The 22290-nt window shown below is 42.9% G+C and overlaps 1 protein-coding gene across 5 annotated transcripts; it reads left to right on the top strand.

Annotated features, from left to right (window-relative positions):
• Nucleotides 1–22282, top strand: lpin2 (lipin 2). 5 transcript variants are annotated; one of them, XM_070975100.1, is made up of 21 exons: nucleotides 2–250; nucleotides 6810–7010; nucleotides 9330–9425; nucleotides 10076–10440; nucleotides 10534–10641; nucleotides 10744–10870; nucleotides 10964–11300; nucleotides 11391–11490; nucleotides 11654–11841; nucleotides 12254–12347; nucleotides 12442–12511; nucleotides 12618–12710; nucleotides 12832–12914; nucleotides 13092–13239; nucleotides 13989–14137; nucleotides 15354–15440; nucleotides 15888–16040; nucleotides 17568–17682; nucleotides 18413–18516; nucleotides 19254–19421; nucleotides 19799–22282. In XM_070975100.1, exons 2-20 carry the CDS (start codon nucleotides 6819–6821, stop codon nucleotides 19396–19398), a joined length of 2754 nt encoding a protein of 917 aa, XP_070831201.1. In that variant the 5' UTR covers nucleotides 2–250; nucleotides 6810–6818; the 3' UTR covers nucleotides 19399–19421; nucleotides 19799–22282. The 5 variants fall into 5 exon arrangements, with proteins under 5 accessions (XP_070831202.1, XP_070831201.1, XP_070831199.1 ...); XM_070975098.1 differs by lacking the exon at nucleotides 2–250 and adding an exon at nucleotides 3135–3476; XM_070975101.1 differs by having other exon boundaries at nucleotides 1–250; nucleotides 10079–10440; nucleotides 19254–22282.
• Nucleotides 22283–22290: the final 8 nt, after the last annotated feature.

The following is a 22290-nucleotide window of genomic DNA, read 5'->3' as shown; positions in this document are numbered from 1 at the left end:
GTGTGAGAAGTCGAAATAATTAAACCGTGGACAAAGAGCGTCTCACCGGCTGTGCGAGTGCGCCGCCACTGTGCGGCTCCCTGTCCCATCAACTCCGGCTCTCTGTTTCCAGCAACACCAGTCAGCCACGGTGGTCCAGGCACGGACACGTCAGGAGGCGTTTGAGGAGTTCCACGGGCAAAGATATGGGGACTTGCTGAAGACACCACAACGTCCTTCATCGGCAGCATCCCGCTGAAGTAACTCAAAGGTAAATAGCTCACAATACGGTGATTTGAACCCATTTGATAGCCGCTCGCCGCTGCCTGTGAGAATGCATATATCTGATTGTACCGTCGGCTAACTAACGTTAGCTAGCCTGTGAGGTGGCTAGCATATTTTAGCCACGATGGGTTCATTTGACTCACGCATAGCTTCAGGTTTAGAAATTCATCTGTCACGGAAAAAATGACCGTGGCCACTGTTCAGCGTTAGCGGTGCCTCTTGCCTGTTCCCGTCTCACCGTTCGCTGTTAGCTAACGGATCCCTACGACAACATTGAAGCTAGCTGAGGGTTAACATTAACGCTACTGACTGGCGAACGGCTAGCCGAGCGCCGTCTCCATTCATTTATTTTCCTCTCCGCTCGGCATTTTCTGCTCTACTCTCTATGGCTCGAGTCTCTACAAATGCCAAGCGTTACAGTAAGTTACACAGCAAACGTCTTTTAAAATGTCGTTTTTTAGTGTCTGTTTGTTTATAGTTCCGCTGCAACGCTCACTTAACGTCACACAAGCGCTCGTGCAAGTTACTGGTGGCATTTCATTTCAGAATATTTCAAATTTAATGTCTGAAATGAGCATTTTTAACATACAGAATTCGTGAAACACGCTAACTAGCTCGTATGTGGTGTCTATTCACATTTTATAGTTAACTGTTATCAACGTCTTTCATGGCTTGTTACGTGAAGTGCTGCCACCTCATCAAACAGCCCACCTGCTGTGGGTGGACCTTATAAACGCTATCACCTACAACCTAAGTGGTTTTCAAGTAAGATAAGATCACTTTATCAAACATTTTATGTAAATGTAGCCATAATACTGTCGCTTAATCATTGACTCTTGTCACCCTCTCACTACCTTATAGTATTAGGTAATCATACAGATACCATCAGCTGTATTATGACACCTCATTGATCAGTACATATTAACTCATTTGTACTCAGTTGCCAGTTTATTGGGGTTCACACTCATTTTTAGTACAGCAATCAAGCATTTAATCCTCTGTTCATGACCTCATTGGCACTGTTCAAGTCACTGTTATTTTGGAGGCTGTAGTTTGTGGAGCTGTGACATTGTGTTGTGTTATGCAGACTAAATACTAGAAACACTTACCAGTATAACACATAAGAGCGTAACAGTGCCATAAATGTCAGCCTCCAAAATTACCATAAAGTTGAAAGATCACACCTCTAAACTAGATTTATTGGAGGGCTGTTGGGTGAACGTGGTGACCTGGCATATTGTTCAAGCTGAAAGCGAACTGACTTGGGTTTGACTTTGAGTTTTTGCACAGCGATTCAACATGAAAAGCGTTTCTTCAGACTTCTTTCTTCTACACTGAAGCTTAGGAAGATTGGTTAAAAAATTTAAATGTTTAAGAGAAAAAACAAAGATGTCACAGTGCTTTAGGCTTCGTCTTTGTCACAGGGTGTAGCCTCAGTCCTGCATGGCTGAACTCCTGTTCAGCTTTGACTGTTTATGTATCACCAAATTCACAGCAGCCACAAATATGAGCTCAAGGCCCAAAAAAAAAAAAGAAAAAAAAGAAATTTGATTCCTGATTTTTCCTGATTTGGGCTTGCGGTTGTCATGGTTTATGTTACACACATAATAAGTAGGCTCATTTTGGTGCAGCGTGGTGCAACCTAATACTTGGAAGAGCGTAACATAAGCTTTATGTGGTCTGGTTGACCAGCTCAGTCACAGGACTGATTCTTCGGTGACTACGTCAAAACAAATGTGCAGTGGATCATTCAAGATGATTATGTAATGACAGTAACTGGGACTATAATACTACCACACCTTGTTTTGTAATTCTTAATGGTACAAGTACACTATGTATTTATTAACAACAAGGGCTTTGTACATTTATTCTGGTGTGGCGTATCCAGTGACTGCGGTTTGTCACTCAGTACACACTACAAGTACTATCCTCTTTTTACTCACAGCATTTCATTTCTGAAAGTGAAGTATTAATCTATTTATGCATGACTCTCGTCAAAAATTCGAACACAGAACAGATCCCAGCACAGGGGGAGGATGAACCAACAGCCTTGCACTCAGTGGGCCTCTGTGTTTTGTTTGATAGTGTTTACAAAAGGCTTAGCAGATGGGACAGTAGGAGAGAGGCCTTTTTGGAAGAACCTCATGCATTATGTTTATCTCCGGCATTCGCTTAGGAGCTAAACCCGGCAGGAGATTGCTGGAAGTCGGACCAGTGAGAACCTCCTGATGACAAAAACGTGTTTGACTTCATCATTGCTTGGACTACAGTGTCATGAGTGTACCTGCTCCATCTGTGCCGAAGCAAGATATGATTAAAATTAGCTCTTGGGCTAATCTTAGCAAGCTGTGTTAATTTAATATCAATATGAAATATTTAATATTTAATATCAATATGAAATTAGTCTACAGAAAAGTCCCTGCAGAGATTGCCCCTTGGGTGTTAACTGCACTTTTACCCCATTTATGGTCACATGTCAACTTCAAGTGTAATGAGCAACAAAAGATTAACATGTTGAAGTCCAATGTACTGAACATCCCATTGGTTGGTCTGCAACCAATCAGTGTTATCAGCCCCCTGTTTTGGTCCCTCATGCACAATAACAAGCAGACGCAGCAATGATTGTACTGTACATGTGATTAGCTGTACAGGAACGTCACGCTGCGCAGTACTGCTTGTTTTTTCTTTTCCTGAGCTTGTACTCTTATCAGGAAAAAAACATTGCTTAGCCGTTCGCAGGAATTAGCTGTCCCTTATCAGTCACACACCGCCACCTTAAAGAGGCCATCCCATTGGCTGAATCCTTTGTGTCCTCTCAGCTGACTGGATGAGCACAAGTGCACATCCTGCAAAGAATAGCCCCAGAAGATGGACGACAAAGTTTATGACAGCGTTACACAATCGCCGCTGGCGTCAGATAGAGGTGTAATGGTATTTGCCCCTGGGAGGGTTATTCCAAGGTGATTATGTCGGCTGTATTTGAGATTGCATTCAGGATGGCAGGGAGGTATTGTCATCATAATCTGAGGGAGGAAGGAAATAGTCCCAGTGGAGTATCCTGAGGTGGGAAAGTAAGAGCTGGGCCTCTACTAACAGCGATGAAGAGACAGAGATCCTGGGGGGACAGGGAGCTCTTGGAAAGCACCACAGAGGACAACACAGACAACAGTGAACAGGATGAGTCCTCGTCTCTGAGGTCGTCTTGGTCCCTGGTGAGTCAGCGCTGACAGGTCTCTCAGTCTCTTAACAGCTTGGGCCTGATGCTGGAGGGACTACTACACTGTTAGTCATCTTGTATTGTTTGGTAGGCTGCTCTGGTTGTTGGCTTTTTATTGTAGAAACACCTGGCGGCTTAATACCTGACCAGAGTGAATCAGATGGATGATGTCAGTTTTTGGCTGCTGTCAAGGCTCGTGTTTTTGAGGGATAAGTTAGACAGAGAAAGAAGAGGGTGGGACACTGATATAGTGTTTGTTTTTGAGATGGTCAAAAATGCTCAGGCTCAGTCATGAAGCCTGTGTCACCTGTCTAATGTGCTAGTCATTTCTTATCCAAATCACCAAGCCTCTCCTAATTGATTTGTAGTTTGTGGTCTGGCATTACAGCTACTTATTGTGTGTACTTCTGCTTCTGAGTTGACATTGAAAGAGAACAATGAGTAGCAGCAGGTAAAGCAAGTTTGTCACACGTGACTGTGTTTTAGATGACTGAATGCTGGCTGCTCTCCAGGAAGCTCCTGTGTGAGGGTAATTTTTGTTTTTAAGGTGAAATATTCCCTCTTAAATAATGAACTCAATATGTTTGGAGCCTTGTTGCTATGTCAGATGTCTTTATGTATCTCTACACATGGTGTGTCAGCACAGGGAACTGTAGCTTTGTGCTTTTAAACCTGATATCTGACTTTCTATGGATTCAAAATGAAAGTGAAAGTTAATGACATAATGTTCCAAATTTATATGGTGTTATTTGTTGACAGCCATAAGACAGTTTTTTGTTTCCAGGGAGGCAGAAACTCCAGATAAATATACAAACATATCTCACTTGTATGCTCCACACCATGCTTGAGCTCAGTGGGCCCTCTGCAATGAGAGATTTCATCTGCTGTATGTATTTTTTCATCCCCTTGGTTGATTTCTGTTGAGTCACTTGTGTGTACCCGCCCTCACTGCAGTGAACACCTAAAGCACATTTTCTTCTGTCCATGGTGTGTGATGGTTCTGGCAGAAAATATTTTGATCACAGTTTGTTTGCCGTTGACTGACAAAAATAAATCCTTTCACTAACTTGAATGTGGATGCCGCATGATCAAACAAATATTAACATTAAACTGCCTTTGTTTTAGAAATTTGATTCATATTTCTGTTTAAATGTTTTTACAGCTTTTTGACGATTTGTTTTTGTATTTATAGTTTATTATTTTCACCATGCGTGCTGCCACTGAGTGATATCATTAGAGAGCACGATGTATGTTTCAGCTTGTTGCAGCTGTATACTCCATTACTATCTGTCTTTTGGCAGTAAGTGCAAAACTGCAGCTCAGCTATTAACCAGACCCAAGAGGAGGGAGCACATTTGTCCAGTTTCAGCTGCTCTGCACTGGCTTCCTGTAACATTCAGAGTTGAATCTAAGGTCCTCCTGCTTGTATACAAAGCCCTTAATCGGTTAGAAGCTATGCTGCTAAATCCCTTATTCACTAGTACTTATTCACACCTTCAAGAACACTGTGATCATCTGCTGCTGGTTTACTGGAGGTTCCCAGCAACAGCCCAAAACATCTGGGATGCAGCCTTTGTCAAGTATGCCCCAAAACAGTGGAACACACTACCTGTAGATATGAGAGAAGCCAGCTTGCTTAATATGTTAAAATGAAGCTAAAGACTTATCAGTTCACTTTAGCCCTCAGCCAGCAATGACTTTCCTGATACAGGACTGACAGTTTTGCACTTTGACTCACACTCATGCACTGCTGCACTTCTTTTAAATGGTTGTATTTTACTTGATTTTATGCATTCTGTGAACTCTATTTATAGCTTTATTTTCTATCTTATGTTTTGCATTCAGTTTATTCTATTTTCATTCGTATTTTATCTTATTTTTACTGTTATTATCAAGTGAGTTTTAGTCTCCATCTTATTTTACATAAATTAGGTTTGTGTGACGGGTTAAAAAACATTTTCCAGATATTTCGAATGGTCCACTAACCAGATTGTTACTTTCCTTCAGATTATAGTTTCATGCCATCCTCCAGAAGAGTGCCATTTTAGTCATTGTCAACAAAAGGCCTTAACGTGGAAATAACTTCTTTTTTCCATCCCCCTTGTGTGCAAATGTGGGGTGATGATCCTTGAGGGATTAAGAGCTTCCTGTTGTTGTCAGAAGGCCTCACATCAAGTCATCTAAACCCCTCTACATCCCTTTGAAGAGTCGGCTGACGCTGATGGCTTTTTGATTTCCTGGGTGGAGGTTGCCTGTGTGTGTGGTTAGAAGTGCGACAGTTGTTTTGATGAGCTTGCATAGATTCATATTTTATCCACTAGCTTTCTCCCTGGTAAACATATCATGCCAGTTTGTCATAGTCCATGATGCCACCCTTGCACAAATGCCCCTATTCTCCACCCTAACCCCCCCCACCCCACCCACTGCTAATGGCTAGAATCTGAACAAAAGGTCAGTGTGAGATAGGAGCATTTCAGTTCACATAAACCCAATGAAGTCAGCAGGGGAATGTGTTTACAGGCCCCACTAAACAGGACCCTGACCCGAGCAAAGTAAAAGCATGTTTGCTAAGTTAATAGTTACATGCACTCTGTGTCACTGCGCACGAGCAGCTGCAAATAATTTCGTTCAGTAAAGAAGCCACAGGAAGGCAGGAAAGTTTGTGTGATTATGTACAATTAACCCGGGCCTGTGTGTAATTTTCTCTCTTGTTTAGTCACTACAACAGGTTTCTTGTAAAATAATTTACAGTCTTACAAGCTGCCTCTACCAAGTGATAAAAATTGCTTTGAGAAACTGCGCAGTTAATCCAATATAATTATAGCCACAGCCTAATGGCTTCTAGTATTGTGTTTGATATATACATGGAGATATGAATGTAAACAGGAAGTCAGCTGCCTCCATGGCAGCGGGCAGTGGGAGCTCTGTTTGAGGTTGTCTCTACTTATTGTTTCAGCCCAGCCGTCAGCCCCCCTTCTCTGATGTTGCTCATGTGGGACAGCGGCCAGTGGCAGAGTAACAGTGACATTCTGGCAGTCTTTCTGCAGGTCCGGAGATAACAGACGCCACAGTGCAGGCAGGCATGCAGAGAGGGAGCTTAGAGATGAAAGGCAAATGAGACGGCACGACTGTCTGGATGAAGATACTTAGAAGAAGAGACAGCAGTGGATAGACTGAGAGTATTACCGGAAATCAAGTGGGAAACTGTTAGATTCAACGCCTCGTGCAGGCCAAAAACCGGCTCCCCTTCTGGACTGTTGCTGACAGTACGCCCTCATCCTGTCTTTCCCTTAACTCAGCTGTTATTTTCTTCTCTGCCCCCCTCCAGGCGGACACCATGAACTACGTGGGCCAGCTGGCAGGTCAGGTGCTGGTAACCGTCAAAGAACTGTATAAGGGCATTAATCAGGCCACGCTGTCGGGCTGCATCGATGTTGTGGTTGTCCGCCAGAGAGATGGCACCTACCAGTGCTCACCTTTCCATGTGCGCTTCGGCAAGCTGGGTGTACTGCGCTCCAAAGAGAAAGTGGTAAGTTTAAGAAGTAAGTGTGTGTGTGTGTGTGTGTGTGTGTCCAGTACAAAATGTTTTGTGTCCCTTTGAAGACTAGAAGGTACTATTGTTCACAGTGTCTGCTTTAGTTAATGTTTTGAATTGCCATACAGTATAATCAGTCATCAAGATGATTTAAACATTATGTACAGAAGTCGTGCTGTTGTCACTTTTTGCCTGTAAAGACCCATTTTCAGTGTAGCTGTATGCAAAATGTGCTTTATTGACATCTAAACAGTGAGTCAGAGTGAGAGTGATGCTGCCATTTTTCATTTGGCAGCGTAATGTTGTGCTAAACAGGCTGATCGATCTTATTGACATGTTGAGGTTGGTGACCTAACATCAGTCCTAGCATAGCTTCAGCCAGCGTGAACCTTAGCAGTTAAATGTCATCTTACCTAACTTATCTGTGCCATGGGTTGTCTGTGTGCCTCATTGATTATAAGTTGCCCCATTTATCCGTCATGTTACCCATTCTGGTGTCTAGCACCTCAGCCAGAATTCATAACTTAAATGGAGCATCTATGAATCATTCAGGGAAGTGTTTGGTTCTTTTTGCAGAACATAGATGAGGTGTTCTGGCCTTTTCTCCCTAGTAGATGTAGTGAAATGTCTTGGATTTTAAAAATTGCAGATCTGCTTGAAGGACTGCCATAGAAATCTGTTTTAGTATCAGATAACACAAGCTTTCCTGTGTTTGACTTGGCGGCCGCTTGAGTTCATCAGCTTATATAAAGACTCATTTCTCTGGTGTGTTCAGTTGGTAATTAGTTATGGCTGAAATTAGTTAGCATTTATAATTTAATGTTTTTCCCCACCACCTGACTATCAATAGTGAACTTGTCCATAAGCAGTGATGTGCTCTGACTTGACGAAAGCTTATTTGCTTGCTTGTGGAGCAGAATGGGTGATGATTTGTGGGGGATTGACACTGTCTTACCACCTACCCAGAATGCTGATGGGCTTGGACGAGGACTGAATGAGTGGTTCCTATGGCAACAGCTCCACAACTTGAATGTGTGGGAGGGGGAGGAAACGTGAAGAAGAAGGTCTCAACAACAAGGGCTGTTGTGTAACAAACAGTTATGCATGTGTCCCTGAGTTCACTTATCAGAACTTTGAGGGCTGCTGCTAAATATAAATATATTTTTTCAGATTTACTGGTCCAGAAAATTATGGGATATTTGTTCCTGACATGCAGATATTTTTAAAGATACAGAGTGGGAATGAAACAGGAGTTGCAAGCCAAATACTAATTAAATTTTGGCTGTGGATGGTGTGTCTGTCCCCATACACTAGTCGCTTTAGTTGGCAGAAATGTTTTAAAAGTACTGCTCGATTCTAAAAACATTTGAGAGAGTACTAAGCTAAGCTATGCATAAATAGTTCCTCTTTTCTTCCCTTTTCCGGTGACAACTAAACACGAACCCCATAAGTCATATTGGCTTTTGCTGTCAGAGAGAAACAATCCAATATTATGCTTTAATTTTGGACATGCCCAGGCACTCATTGCCCCCAGTGTTTCCAGAAATCCAGCATGGTGTTGGCAAATCCACAACTGAGCCACTCAAGCGACCTGTCACCGACTGTGAAAGGTTGAAGAGGACCCTCATTTATTCTGGCTCATTATTAATTGGGCATTGAAATTCCCAGCCATCACTCACCACACATGAATTCCCCTCAGCAACCCTGAGGGGGTGAAATGAAATCTTGAGGCTGCTGAGAAACCACACCGGCAGTAAAGGACATCAGATGTAACATGACAGATCACAAGACTTTAAAAAGAAAAAAAAAGATGCAGTGATGTTACGGCCTTTGCTTGAGAATGAATATTGATGATTTGGTTTCAGGTTGTCAGACGGGGCAGAGCAAAGTCTGCCTCCTCTTTAGTCTCTGCCAGACGTGACCTGGTTTTTGCTTTTGTGGTGTCAAGTTTCTGAATGGCCTCAGGGCCACTTGGGGTTTGTCTGGCAAACATGAATGTCGCTGTTCTATTGGCAGGCTTCACCGAATGCAAGCCCAGAGGACCCATACACTTATTAGGTTTTGAAAAGCCCTGGGAGAGAGATGGGGCTGTGAGTAGCTGCAGGCCTTATATGTAACCTGACAGTTTGTTGGAAGTATACTAAAACCAGACCCAAGTGATTTTAAATAGATTAAAACGGCATAATCACATTTACATAGATGGACAGAAACATACATACATGCTGATTAGCCACCTGTGTCCTCTTTATGATTTCCTAATGAAACTGCTTTTGTACCATTACATTGCTTATGTCTCCTGCCATATTCTTCCAGATCGACATTGAAGTGAATGGAGAGCCAGTAGACCTGCACATGAAGCTTGGTGACAATGGAGAGGCCTTTTTTGTCCAGGAAGCTGAGCAGCAGAATGTAAGCATCCAATTCACGCACAGATCAATGAGGCCCACCATTTAGAAAAATGTTGTAGGTTAATAATGCATAGCAGCTAAGGTTAAATGAGCTATTGAACAGCCTGCGAATTAGTTTTCTGTCATACAACAACACCAGCATCTTTCCAGGTTTCTTCTTGGCCGTGTTGCTTGAGAAGCAGGAACTCAAAACCTTTTTGAATGAGATTGTTTGGTGTTTCAGTATCGCAGCCAATCTCACCATCCTCTGATGTGTTTGTTATTCAATGAAATTTGAAGATGAAGAATTTATTTGAAGAAAATCCCATACTCACGAGGATGATAATTCAGCAGCAAATTCAGCAGTTTTTGTCCTCGCTACACCAGAAAGACAGTTTCTCACGACGCCTTGACCCAGCAATAACTTCATGCTTAATGTAATGTTGACGTGCAAGTGTAGAGCAATGTTTCTGTGAGGAAATTACTCCAATGCAGTTGTTACATTTTTCAAGTGACCTATTGCTCAAGCGCTCATTGTCACAGCTCAGCAATGACAAACACCCTGTTCTGCTGGACTTGAGTCACAGGCTTCACTAGGGATCATTAATGCTTTGTTTTGCACTTGTTTAAACATATCTTAAGCCTCAAGCTCGTTCGCCCTTTATCCTTCAGCAGATTGTCCCTGCCCACTTGGCCACCTCCCCAATCCCCACTGAGAGTCACCTGTTCTGGATCTCAGAGGTTGAGCACAGGACAGCAAAAGATCTGGAGGATGACCCGGCTGACCCAGAGGACCCACCCGAGCCTCCCGCTCCGAGCACCGTGGCCACAAAGAAGAAGAAGAGGCGGAGGAAGAAGCACAAAGGAGACCCCCGAAGAGAAGAGCTGACGCCGCCCATGTTGGTCACTGCTGGAAATGCGATTGCTGCTAACGCACCTGCTGCTACGACTGCTGCTATGTCCAGCACTGGGCAAAACGACGAGATCTTTGAGATGGACCTGAGCTCTGACGAGGAGGCTGCAGCACGTGTCTCAAGGTAGGTTCAGGGTTAGTGTTCACTGCTGCAGATCTGTTTAATTAGAAATGGCTTGGTTCATCTGATTAATGCATCTGTTCGCCCTGGATTTAGGTCACCTTCAGTAACCACAATGAGAGATATTGACCCCAAATTACCCGCAGCCAGACACAACCTTGATGGTTATCCACTGTCTGATGGGGACTGGCCAGCAGACGACAGGTATGTATTGAAATGAACATACAACCGTTGGGGAGAGTGTAGCAGACACGAGTTTATAGACTATCTTGTTGATTGTTTGGATTTGTTTATCTTTCCCTTTAGTCATGGCTTGTCCCAGGCCTTTTCCCCAAAGAGTGACTCTGAACTGGTGGTCCGGCCCTCAGAGAGCATGCTCAGAGCCGAGTCCCACATGCAGTGGACCTGGGGAGAGTTTCCAGAAACAACCAGGGTAAACACTTCTCTCCACTAACATTCTGAAGTACATCGTTTTTAGTTTAGTCTCATCTTAGTAACTTTTTTCTCCCTGACATCCAATATCCAGGTCACCAAAAAAGAGAAACCAGAACTACTAAAAACAGTGACCATCACCCCATCAGAGAACACCCACTTCCGCGTCATCCTCAGCTCTGAGGCCATGGAGAATGAGACTGACATTGAAAAGGAAGATGGTGCCTCCTCCTCAGTGTGCACCATTGTCAAGCCCGAGCCACGCACCCCAATCACCACTGTAACACCTGTGAATCCTCTCGCCTCTGTCAGCACCGTAACCTCTATGAGTCCTGTAACCCACGCCGAGCCCCTGGAGGTCCTGCCATCCAGTGTGGCAACCTCCACCCCTTCCAACAGTCAACCGAGCGACTCACCCTCTAAGAAGAAAGGTGCGTTTGGTTGCTACTTTTCCAGCCATTTCCTGATCAGCACTAGTTATGACTACATTAACTGCTCAATAACTCTGTTGTTGAATGAAGGTGTCCCAAAGAGGAGCCAGCATCAGGGTCCTGAGGATATCTACCTAGATGACCTGAATGTACTTGAACCTGATGTTGCTGCACGATATTTTCCTAAGAGGTGAGATAATGAGAGTGGCACCTAATTATGTTACCGCTTGACCTGTTTAGATGAATGGAAAGCTAAAAGTGCTCAAACGTAGCAGTAATGTTCTTCCTCTAAAATAACACTGCAAACCTTAAAGACCAGTATCATAACTTATTGCTCTGTTTTGTTGCTCCAGTGAGTCTGAGGCAGCGACTAAGCACTGGATGGACTCAGAGATACACTCTGGTTCGCAGTCTCCACAGTCGGTGGGCAGCGCAGCAGCTGACAGCGGGACGGAGTGTCTGTCTGACTCAGCGAGCGACCTCCCTGACGTAACTCTCTCTCTGTGTGGAGGCCTGACAGAAAACGCTGAAATATCCAAAGGTACACCAGAGCAGCACTCATAAAAAATGTAGCAGAAAGTGCTTTTAGTACTTTCATACAGGATAGAAAGTTAACCTTAACCAGTGGAGACATGCTAAATTCATTGTGTAACTGCAACGTTTCCAGGCTATTTTTGCCATCTTGATGAGACACAAGACACACTCTTGTCTCAACCACTCTGTCTTTATGTCTAATCTTCACCTGTGTCAGTAAATATATATGAGTATTTATGTGGATATACATGTACATGCTTCTGGAAGTGTTTTCTCAGAAGCCCTTAGCTGATGTGGCTGATGGAAGAAAAGTTTCCTGACCTTTCTGTGGGGCTTTAAGTAAGATGTTATGGCTCACCACCGCTGACCTTTTCATCTGCTGTCTTTAATTAATGTTCCTCTCCCTTCTATGTTTGCAGAAAGGTTCATGGAGCATATCATCACCTATCATGAATTTGCTGAAAACCCAGCAATTATAGATAACCCCAACCTAGTTGTAAAGATAGGAAATAGGTAAGAAAGCATTTTTATTTCACACGTGAAATGTACGAGATGTATTTTAAGTGTGTGGTCAGTATTGTCTCTTAACTCCTGTCTGTCTTCTCAGGTATTATAATTGGACACTCGCTGCACCCTTGATTCTAAGTCTACAGGCATTTCAGAAGAATTTGCCAAAGGTGACTGTGATCTTGGTTATCTGTTCTCTATTTGTTTCAATAGCTTTGGATCGTTGTAAATTGACATTTACCTTGTTAACTGACTCTGTCTCTCTGTTGCTCTTAGGCTACAGAGGAGGCCTGGGTGAAGGAGAAAATGCCAAAGAAGTCAGGCCGCTGGTGGTTCTGGCGAAAAAGGGCGGATAGTACAATCAAGCAGGTGTGCATGTCATCATAAGTATTGAAAACCTTTTTCTCTTCTTTCTTTTAGTATTACTCACACTCATATGTACTGGCTTTGTTTTTATATCCGCTTTATATGTTGGAATATTTATTTCCAGTCGGAGACCAAGCTTGAAACTAAGGAGGACTCTCACCTGGAGGAGGAAGGACCCTCCGTTTCCCAGGAGAAACTGTCCTTGCCGTAAGTGGTACCAAGAGTATTTAAGTCTTGAACAGTGAAGAAGTTGCACAAATTAATCAGATAGAAACAGAAAAATGGCTGTTCCAAAACATATACAATCACAAGTTTGTTTACTGCAGACTGGCTATTCCTCTCAGTGGATTTTCGATAACGATAGTTGTTTTTGTTTCCCCGTAGGCCTAAAGCAGGAGACTCATCCAGTGATGAAGAGGCCAAGGAGGTGAGCGCTGCATCCTGTCAGGAGAGACTGCAGCCAGTAGATGGCCAGCACCACCCCAGCCCACACACTTACAGGAAGTCACTACGCCTCTCCTCTGATCAGATAGTAAGTGCATTCTTATGCAAGTGTTTTCCTTCCTCAAAGTCACCCAGCCTGCTTCTTTGAAAGGAGAGTATTCTGGGCATCTCAGCTCACAGCGGCCCTGGTTTGTTGCTGCATGTCATCCCCTCTCTCTCTCTCTCTCTCTCTCTCTCTCTCTCTCTCTCTCTCTCTCTCTCTCTCTCTCTCTCTCTCGCTCTCTCGCTCTCTCTCTCTCTCTCTCTCGCTCTCTCTCTCTCTCTCTCTCCCTCTCTCTCTCTCTCTCTCTCTCTCTCGCTCTCTCTCTCTCTCTCTCTCTCTCCCTCCCTCTCTCTCTCTCTCTCTCTCTCTCTCTCCCCCCCCCGCCTTTCCTGTGTCGCTCCACCTGTCACTGTCAGAATACTACAAAAAGAAAACATTGTTTTCTACTGCCCAACTTTTGCAGTATTCTTAAGTTGTACTTAGGTTTCATTTTCACGTTAAAATCTGTCTGTTTTTCAGAATAAATGATTGATCAGATTACAGACAGTGTGGAGTTCTTGATGAGATTTATACTTCAAAGGGTTTTGTAGTGTAGCGCTCCCTCTGCTGGCTTCATATGAACTTCAAAGTGTTTGCTCCACTTCAAGCCTCTAGGGGGCTCTGTAGACCTGCACATGTTCATTGAAGTACAGCAAATCCTACTGGAGAGTGATGCCCACACTGTAGGAACATGTTAGTGAATGAAATGCCCTGTGCCTCCAGATGCCGTCACTGTCTTCTTTGTGCGTCAACAGGCCAGTCTGAAACTGAAGGAGGGACCTAATGATGTGACGTTTAGCATCACCACCCAATACCAGGGCACATGCCGCTGTGAGGGCACCATCTACCTGTGGAACTGGGATGACAAAGTCATTATCTCTGACATTGATGGCACCATCACCAAGTACGTGCCTCCAAGTCTCTCACAATAAAGTCCATCACCCCGCTCAGCAGAGTCAAGATGCTGAACTGCTGTGTGTTGTTATTCTGCTTTTATGCTACAGCATAGCACATGAATGCTATGCTGTGAAGTATGCTGCTTGTAGGAAGTTGTCCATCAGTGCATGAGATTTCAGTCACATACCCTTCATACAGAACCCTTCAGTTCTTACTGAGGCTGCACATGCTCATAATATGTTCTTCATAAATACCAAGTATTGATTAGGCATGTGCACGAGGAGTAAACATTTATTCTGTTACTCATACTCTTTCTGTAATGAACAGCGTGTGTCTAAGTTTTCTTTTTACAGAAGTAATTTATACATTAAGCATCCACAGAAGTACAATGTTATTATCTATCAAGTCCCTCACATCTATAGACTGCTCTCATGCTTTGAAATAAAGCCCTCATTTGATGACTAATGTGATCAGCGCAGAAGATGGCCAGCGGGCGAATGAACACTGACTTCAGAGAACATTGGACAGATTGGATGCTGTAGAGTTAAATGAATGAATGAAAGGAAGTTGATAAATGAGTTTTACGACACATTTCATCTCCCGTCTTAAACTTCACATGCGGTTTTCTTAAGAGCTTCATTTCCATGGACAGCGTCAAATATCAGAAAGCAAATCGTCCAGTTTTATTTATGTCAAGCTTTTAATTATCTTAAATCTGGCTCCATCTCTTTTGGCACAAACCATATGTCTGCTGCCTTCCAGGGGCCCTCTTTCAGGTTCATAGGTGGTCAACATGAAACAGGTCCAGCTTATTATCTGTGACCCTTCAGGCCAACCTGTGACATGTGGCTGTCTTTGAATAACAGGGCAAAGAGCACAGTGACTATAATGAGCCCATTTACATTTCAGCCTGTACACGCTGCCATAAGTTGAAGTTGAGACAGTGCCCCCCCTGTGGGGACAGTGATCCTCATTAGTGGAGAACAGTCTATAATGTTCCCTTTTTGTGATGAAATATAGTTATGGTGCTTTATGTGACCTTCTTTGAACAGTCTGTGCTGCCAGTCTGCTTGATTTTACTTCACGCACATGTTTTCTCTGACTCTCTTACTCTACATCTGCTGTGTATTTTTGGAGCCTGTTTCGCAGCGATGCCCCTGGCAGATTGGGATGCCTCTGTCTTTATGTCACTAATGTTTGTACGTGTTTGTTTAATGTTTTAGGTCCGACGTGTTTGGACAAATCCTGCCACAGTTGGGGAAGGACTGGACCCACCAGGGCATTGCCAAGCTCTACCATTCAGTAGCTGAGTAAGTGCACAACGGTGATTAATCACAGAGGAATGGATGAATGGTTGGTCAGTGGTTAGCACTGTCTGGGTTTGATTACCAGTCATCTCTCTGTGGACTTGATATTTTCTCCCAGTGTTTGCGTGGGGTGCTTTAAGGTGGATGACTCAGGAAATTTAACTGTAATCAAGACAGAATTATTGTAGAAACTAAAAACACTGTGAAACTGCTTTGCTGCTTTACTCATGCAGAGAATCTAATACACATAGGAGGAAATAGACCATAGTGACCATTAGTAATAACAATAAATAGAGCCTTCGCTCAGTAAAACAGTCATTGAATTGGGATGAAAGGAGCCAATATGACTGATCTAATTAAAGATCTTTTCTTAGTAGCTGCTAATGATGGTCATAATATTTAACTGTGTTGGAACAGCTAATTAATGAGCACCACTTTCGCCATTGGCAGGAACGGCTACAAGTTCTTATACTGCTCAGCGCGCGCTATTGGCATGGCGGACATGACAAGAGGTTACCTGCAGTGGGTCAACGATGGAGGCACCATTCTACCCCGGGGACCTCTCATGCTGTCTCCCAGCAGCCTCTTCTCTGCCTTCCACAGGTACAGGAATATATATTACACTGTTTTCGTTCTCATAAAGTCACATACTTCTTGTTCCCCAAGTCTTCACATCCTGAACATCAAATCCTCCTCATCGCCAGATATTCATTCTGATGTCAGACCGTCCCGTATTTGTCTCCCTTCAAACTATAATCCTTTTTGTCTCCTCCTATTCTCAGACTCAAAATCCTGTCCAAATCCTCATTCCTTGTAATTAGCCCTTCATATGCTGAGGTTGTCAAGGCTACAGAAAACTCAAAATCAGGACATTCTAACTGAATAGGTGTTGACTGTGTCTTGTCACCAGCTTCTAGAAATACAACCTCGATTCCAAAAAAGTTGGGACGCTGTGCAAAACACCAATAAAACAGAATGTGATCCTAATCCTTTTTGACATTTGCTCAATTGAAAACAGCATGCAGACAATAGATTCGATGTTTTACCTCACCAGCGTCACAGATTTTTGTAAATACATGCTTATTCTGAATTTGATGCCGGCCAAATCTTACAGACAAGTTGGGACAGGAGCAACAAAAGACGTGTCGCCTTTGATGTGTGATGGAAGTGTTTGTTTATGAGCTCGTTAGACGGAGGAGAACGGCAACTTGCTGATTTCTGTCTAGCGTGAGCTGTGGATGGCATATCCTCAGAGAAGACGGTCTTTTTTTCTCCATTTTTCATTGTAAAGAATCCAAGCAGCTCTTTCCAAGTGATGCTCAGAAAGGATTTTTGTATTCATTACGCAATTCTGCTCAGAGTTGATGCCAGAATTAATGGTCTTGGAAAAGATTTGGTACAGGATGCGACTGATCCATAGTTAGTATCTCATGGAGCTCTGCAGCAGTTAATGTCAGCATATGTTGATGTCATGTTCATTAAACAGCTATAACATTACATATACTATTGTTACAGCTGTAGCTTTGTGTGGATGTAAATGTCAGTGGTTTGTTGAATATCTGGTTTAACTGAATACCGTATGCACCCCACATACAGTAAAATATTCCACATGGGCCTATTGTCAATTTTATGCATGTACCATGCTTTATCAAAGGTTAAGACAAGTAAACTTTCTGTTTGGTGACGAGTTCATTTCAGATGCTGCTCTGCTTTGCCATAATCGCACATTATGGCGATGGTGTTTTTCTGTGACTTTTACCCTGTATATATCCTTAATGTGTCATCATGGCAACCTACAGCAAGTGGACTTTGTTTGATGTCTTTAGGTTGCACATATTTGCATTATTTTCATGTTTCTCTGTGATTCATCTGCATGTAGCAGAAGCATGTCTGCCATCCTCACATTTGGACTGAACAGATATTTGTGTTTTTTGTAGATGCTCTGCTCACTGTGTTACATGTAAACCTAATGTATGATGGGAAAACAATCCTAATCACATCTAAAGAGATTTGAAGAAAGAAGATTGAGAGATATTAAGCATGTATTAGGCCAAGTTAACTCTAATTCAGACATGACCCATGATAAGGACATGCATGTGTGTGTCTAATTAAATCGTCTGTTTGTTTCAGGGAGGTCATTGAAAAGAAACCAGAGATCTTCAAGATTGAATGCCTTACAGATATCAAGAACCTGTTCCAGCATAACAAGCAGCCATTCTACGCCGCCTTTGGGAATAGAACTAATGTGAGTTAATGGATGTTTGAAGATGTCAGACATTAAAGCGCTCGCTTTTTACATGTCAGGGAGCTGTTTTTTTCCACACGTCGGCGCAGTCAGGATGTATTCTGACACTTTGGCTATCAATTAGCAGACACAAACATATGAAATCAGTACTGGGCTGAACCTGAGCTGAGGTCACTGGCGGCGTATGGTCCCATGTGACATCGTCTGAGGAAGGGAGCTCAAGCCGGGCACAGCGTCCCATCTTCAGCTGCACAAACACCAACACCCCGCTGAAGCACTGGGTCAGCCATCAAACAGGCCAAAGAAAAGAAAAGAAAAAAATAGCACACAAACACACACGGTCTTGCTTTTGCCCACCAAAACATTCAGTCTAGAAATATTGCCATTACGTGCATTAGGTGGAACAGAAACAGGAAATCTGTGGTTAATGCTATTAACGCCCTTATGTCAGTTTGTGCCAGTGTGCGTTGTGTATGAGAGCTGCTTTCTGAAAATTACACAATCAAGTGTGTTCTCAGATGGCTTTTAAAGGCCCAGCCACTAACTTTCAACCATATAGATTACAGCTTTAGTCACATCATTTTGTCTGAGAGGGAAAATGAAATTACATTTTGTGTGTTGTTGCACTAATCAGAATTGAAAATCGTGGCCTGAGTGTGGCCTGTCCTGTCTTTCAGTTGTCTTTACATTTGGATCACAGATTGACTTTAACCATTTCGTCTCCACACAGGATGTGTTTGCCTATAAGGAGGTGGGAGTTCCAGTGTGTAGGATCTTCACAGTCAACCCCAAAGGAGAGCTGATCCAGGAGCAGACCAAGGGAAACAAGTCCTCGTAAGTAACGAACTGGAACTGAATTAGTCCTGAAGAAGTGCAAAATATGTGTGCACTCATTTTACAGATCAAAGTAGTCAGTTGTAGCGGAGAAGCCACAGAGATATATCATGCGACAGCAGTTGCGCACAGCTTTATGGAGCTTTTAGCATCTTTCAGCTCATTGTTTTGGTCTTACAGCCTCAGCTTTTGTTTTAGGTTACTCGTCGCTGTTTTCATCCGCTTCATTTCCAGCTGCAGAAGGCAGCTGCTTTCAGCAACATAGCTCTGATTTACTGACTATACACTACCTGCCTCAAGGCAAACAGGAGACAGACACAGTTAGCGACTAGCTGCTGAACATAGCGCAGCATTTAGCAGCTAAGGAGCTGCGATTTACCCCACAGTTTGATGGAGAATATTACAGAGTTAAATGAAAGTGAATATTTTCATGTTTTGCGAACACATAAACCATAAAAACATTATTATGTCGGTGTTGTGCACAGCTTGTTTTGCTGCTCTCAAGTAGCCCAAACTAAATAAATAAATAGAGCTAATGCAGCTTTCAGGTTTTACTCAGTGATCAATCAAGTTTTTGCTTGATTGCTAACTAGCTAAAAGTAATTGTTCCAGATTTCATTTTTCTAAATATATTTTTTTGGTTTCAGATATTTGTATTTAACTCCTACTCATTTCTGTTCTCTGCCTCTGTCTGTCCTCGCTCGTCTGTCTTTGTGACCTCGTCTCCTCCTCCGCAGTTACGGCAGGCTCAGTGAGCTGGTGGAGCATGTGTTCCCTCTGTTGAGTAAGGAGCAGAACGAGGCCTTTGTCATGCCAGAGTACAGCTCTTTCTGTTACTGGAGACAGCCCATACCAGTCATCAACCCTGATGAACTGCTCTGATCCCAGCACGTGTGGATACCCAGGTACCTGCAAATTGGACTGTGCACTTCAATGCATCTCCAGGAAACACATGGACTGAAGCCCAGATGTTCCTGTATAGTACTCCCTGCACACACACAACTCTACAATGAGTGTTACACAGCTAACAGGGTTATGGTTATGGCAAAAAAATCTCATCAACTGTAATTAGCCATTAGACATTTGAGGAAGGAATCTCCAGAACAGTAAATCCTGGTGAATAATCCCTGAAAATTTCCATCCCTGAGAGTCAAGGGACCAACTAAATTATCATGTTTCCTCATGCCTGTGAAGGCATCGTAAGGCAGTGAGCACTCTTTAGTCCCCACCACTGAGCAGGGATAAAGATCTGAGGCCGACCTTTTCTCCCTCTAACTTCTAGCAAACAGGATGATCTGCATTTGCCATCAGGGAAGCGACTGAAGCCCCACACGAGGATTTAGCCCTCAGCACTCGAGTCTGAGCTGCGCAGAAGGAAAAGACATTGTTTTCTCGAGTCACGTTTTTCACATTTTCTGAAAGCCCTGAAGAAGCCAGGTAAAATGTTCAAAGCGAAAAAAAGACACAGTTAGCTGAAACAGGATAGGGAATTCAGACTGGCCACTCGTCACGTGCAGGTAATGTTTTGCTGCTAATTTGCCTACACGCAGGTATCCAGCCTCTATGTGGAGGCTTTATTTTGTTAAAACATCAAGTCAAATAGTGATAGTGGCAAATAATTACACCACCACCTAAGAACCATACTCAGTAGCTCGTTCCCAGACAGCTACTGCAGTTTTGTTCCTGACTTTCTCGACTCCGGAACGACTGTCGTCATTAGTTCACTCTTGGTGGAATAGATTTCAGATTGCCACTTTTTCCCCGGAGATCTGACGACGCTTGAACTGAGTGAGTCATGGTTGGTACTGTTAATATTCATGGTCATACCAGGGACATACAAGAAGTGTGTGAAGATCCAGTTCGATGTGACTTTAACAGAAAATGAAGCAGCTTCATGGTATATTGTCATGCTGTTATTTTAATGTGTATTTTGTTATCCAAGCTCTGGCGAATCAAGCGTGTTTCGTTAACAATGCAGTCATTATTTATGATAATTGATATGTTTAAGTTATTGATTTCTATTGTGATGCCTTTGCTTGTCTGAAAAAAATAATTTATCACCAATGCAAAGTAGAAGTACTTCAGACTGGTATTTTGTACGTTTGGTTGCAGGTTAACATGCACTTAACAGTAACAGCTCAGCCTCGTGCGATCTTTTCCTGGTCTTGTATCCCATTTTCACAACGATCTGTATTCCTTTTTTTACAGTGAAACTTTCAACATGTAAAATACATACACATTACTTAGCAAACCTCAAAATCTGCAGCTTTAGTATTAAAATATGTGTGTAAATGTAAAAGATCAGGCTTGAGTTTGAACAGTGGAAATAAGCAGATCTGGAGAGAGCTTAAAATGAAGGATTTCCGTTTGCAAGGATGGGATGGTGTGCGTGCGTGTGTGTGTGTGTGTGTGTGCGTGCATGCATGCATACCTAATCACTGAGTGCTGCTGCTGTCGGGGGTGGCAGGATCACTCACCCTTTGCTTGCATTCCCTCAGTGGCTTTACCGAGACTTATCCAACGCACTTTGTCTAAGCTGCACCCAGAGATGCGACTCAGAACACCTCTCGCCCACATGCACTTCACTGAAGGTCTTCATAGGAAATAGACCAGAGTATGCAATTGATGCAGGATGAAGAGTTCTAGGTTCACCTTTTTGTTCTGGGAGTGACCTTCTGACACCGCAGAGAAATCAGCGTCTGAAATAAGTAATTTTGTTGATGGAACATTTGTATTTGCAGGCTGCGAGGCAAAATGTAGGGTTTAATAAGAAAATAATGTTTATTGTGGGTTTTGGGTGCTGAACAGCCCTTAGCCTTTGCCTGTGTGTGCATGCGTTTGTTCGTGCGTGTGTGTGTGTGTGTCGTACAGAGAAAAGACTGATCCTGAGGAGCCACTGGGTCTTAATTGGAGATAAACAGGAAATACTTGACTGTGTACAGAAAGCTTTTGAAGCACTTCACTGGCATTATGTGTGTGTGTGTGTTTTATGAGAGGACTTGTGGGCAGATGTGCCACTCCACTGACGTGGATCATAGCTCCAGCACAGGTGTAACAGTAGCATGCTAATTGGCGCTAGTGAGGGTTAAAAATCAGAAAGAGTCGGAGCGAGACTGAACAGACAAAACCATTTAATGGGTAAAAAAAAGCACAATATTCGATGATGGCTACATCCAGATTGTCACGATTATTTGGCCGAGGTGTTAATGCGTTCACTCTGTAGCTCATATGTTTTTGTGATGAACATGCGTGGTCCGCTTTGATTTGTTTGCTCGTTCTCGACAAAGTTTGGTGAAGTCAAATAGATATGTCTTATGATTAACAAAATGAAATCCATTCTTTCTATGAAAGTGAAGCATCTTGTGTGGAAGAATCACACTTCATCCTCTATGATCCTGGGAAACACGTGGTGTGTAATATTGTTTGTTCTCACTCAACTGCTGTGGAAAGTGATCCAGTATATACGCTGATCATCATCATTCTTCTGTCTCTGATGCCTTTTGTTTTATTATTTCTTAAAAAGTGGATGATCCATCGTGGGACTGTGTTTGTTTCGTTCTGTTCGGAGGTTATGCTTGCTGTTTTGATTGTCTGACCAACAGAAATACCTTAAGTGTATGCTGTGTTTGATTTGTATAGAAATGTGGTTTAAAGTATGTTTAAAGAACAAAAATCATTGTAAGAAGAAAGAAAATACAGGCCTAATGAAGCTAACAAAGTGTGGCTTGTGGTCATATTTGTATTTAATAAAGTTTCTAACTGAATACTTTCGTG

This window comes from Chaetodon trifascialis, chromosome 11 (genome assembly GCF_039877785.1).
Source record: "Chaetodon trifascialis isolate fChaTrf1 chromosome 11, fChaTrf1.hap1, whole genome shotgun sequence".
Classification (NCBI taxonomy): domain Eukaryota; kingdom Metazoa; phylum Chordata; class Actinopteri; order Chaetodontiformes; family Chaetodontidae; genus Chaetodon; species Chaetodon trifascialis.
This window is presented reverse-complemented; position numbering and strand designations above follow the sequence as displayed.

What these genes read in the sequence shown, in the direction of transcription:
- lpin2 (XM_070975098.1), top strand. Translation starts at nt 3,363, where the DNA reads ATGAAGAGACAGAGATCCTGGGGGGACAGGGAGCTCTTGGAAAGCACC. An exon ending in TTCAGAAGAATTTGCCAAAG is followed by an intron (nt 12,512 to 12,617) that starts GTGACTGTGATC and finishes TGTTGCTCTTAG; the next exon opens with GCTACAGAGGAGGCCTGGGT. An exon ending in CGGATAGTACAATCAAGCAG is followed by an intron (nt 12,711 to 12,831) that starts GTGTGCATGTCA and finishes ATTTATTTCCAG; the next exon opens with TCGGAGACCAAGCTTGAAAC.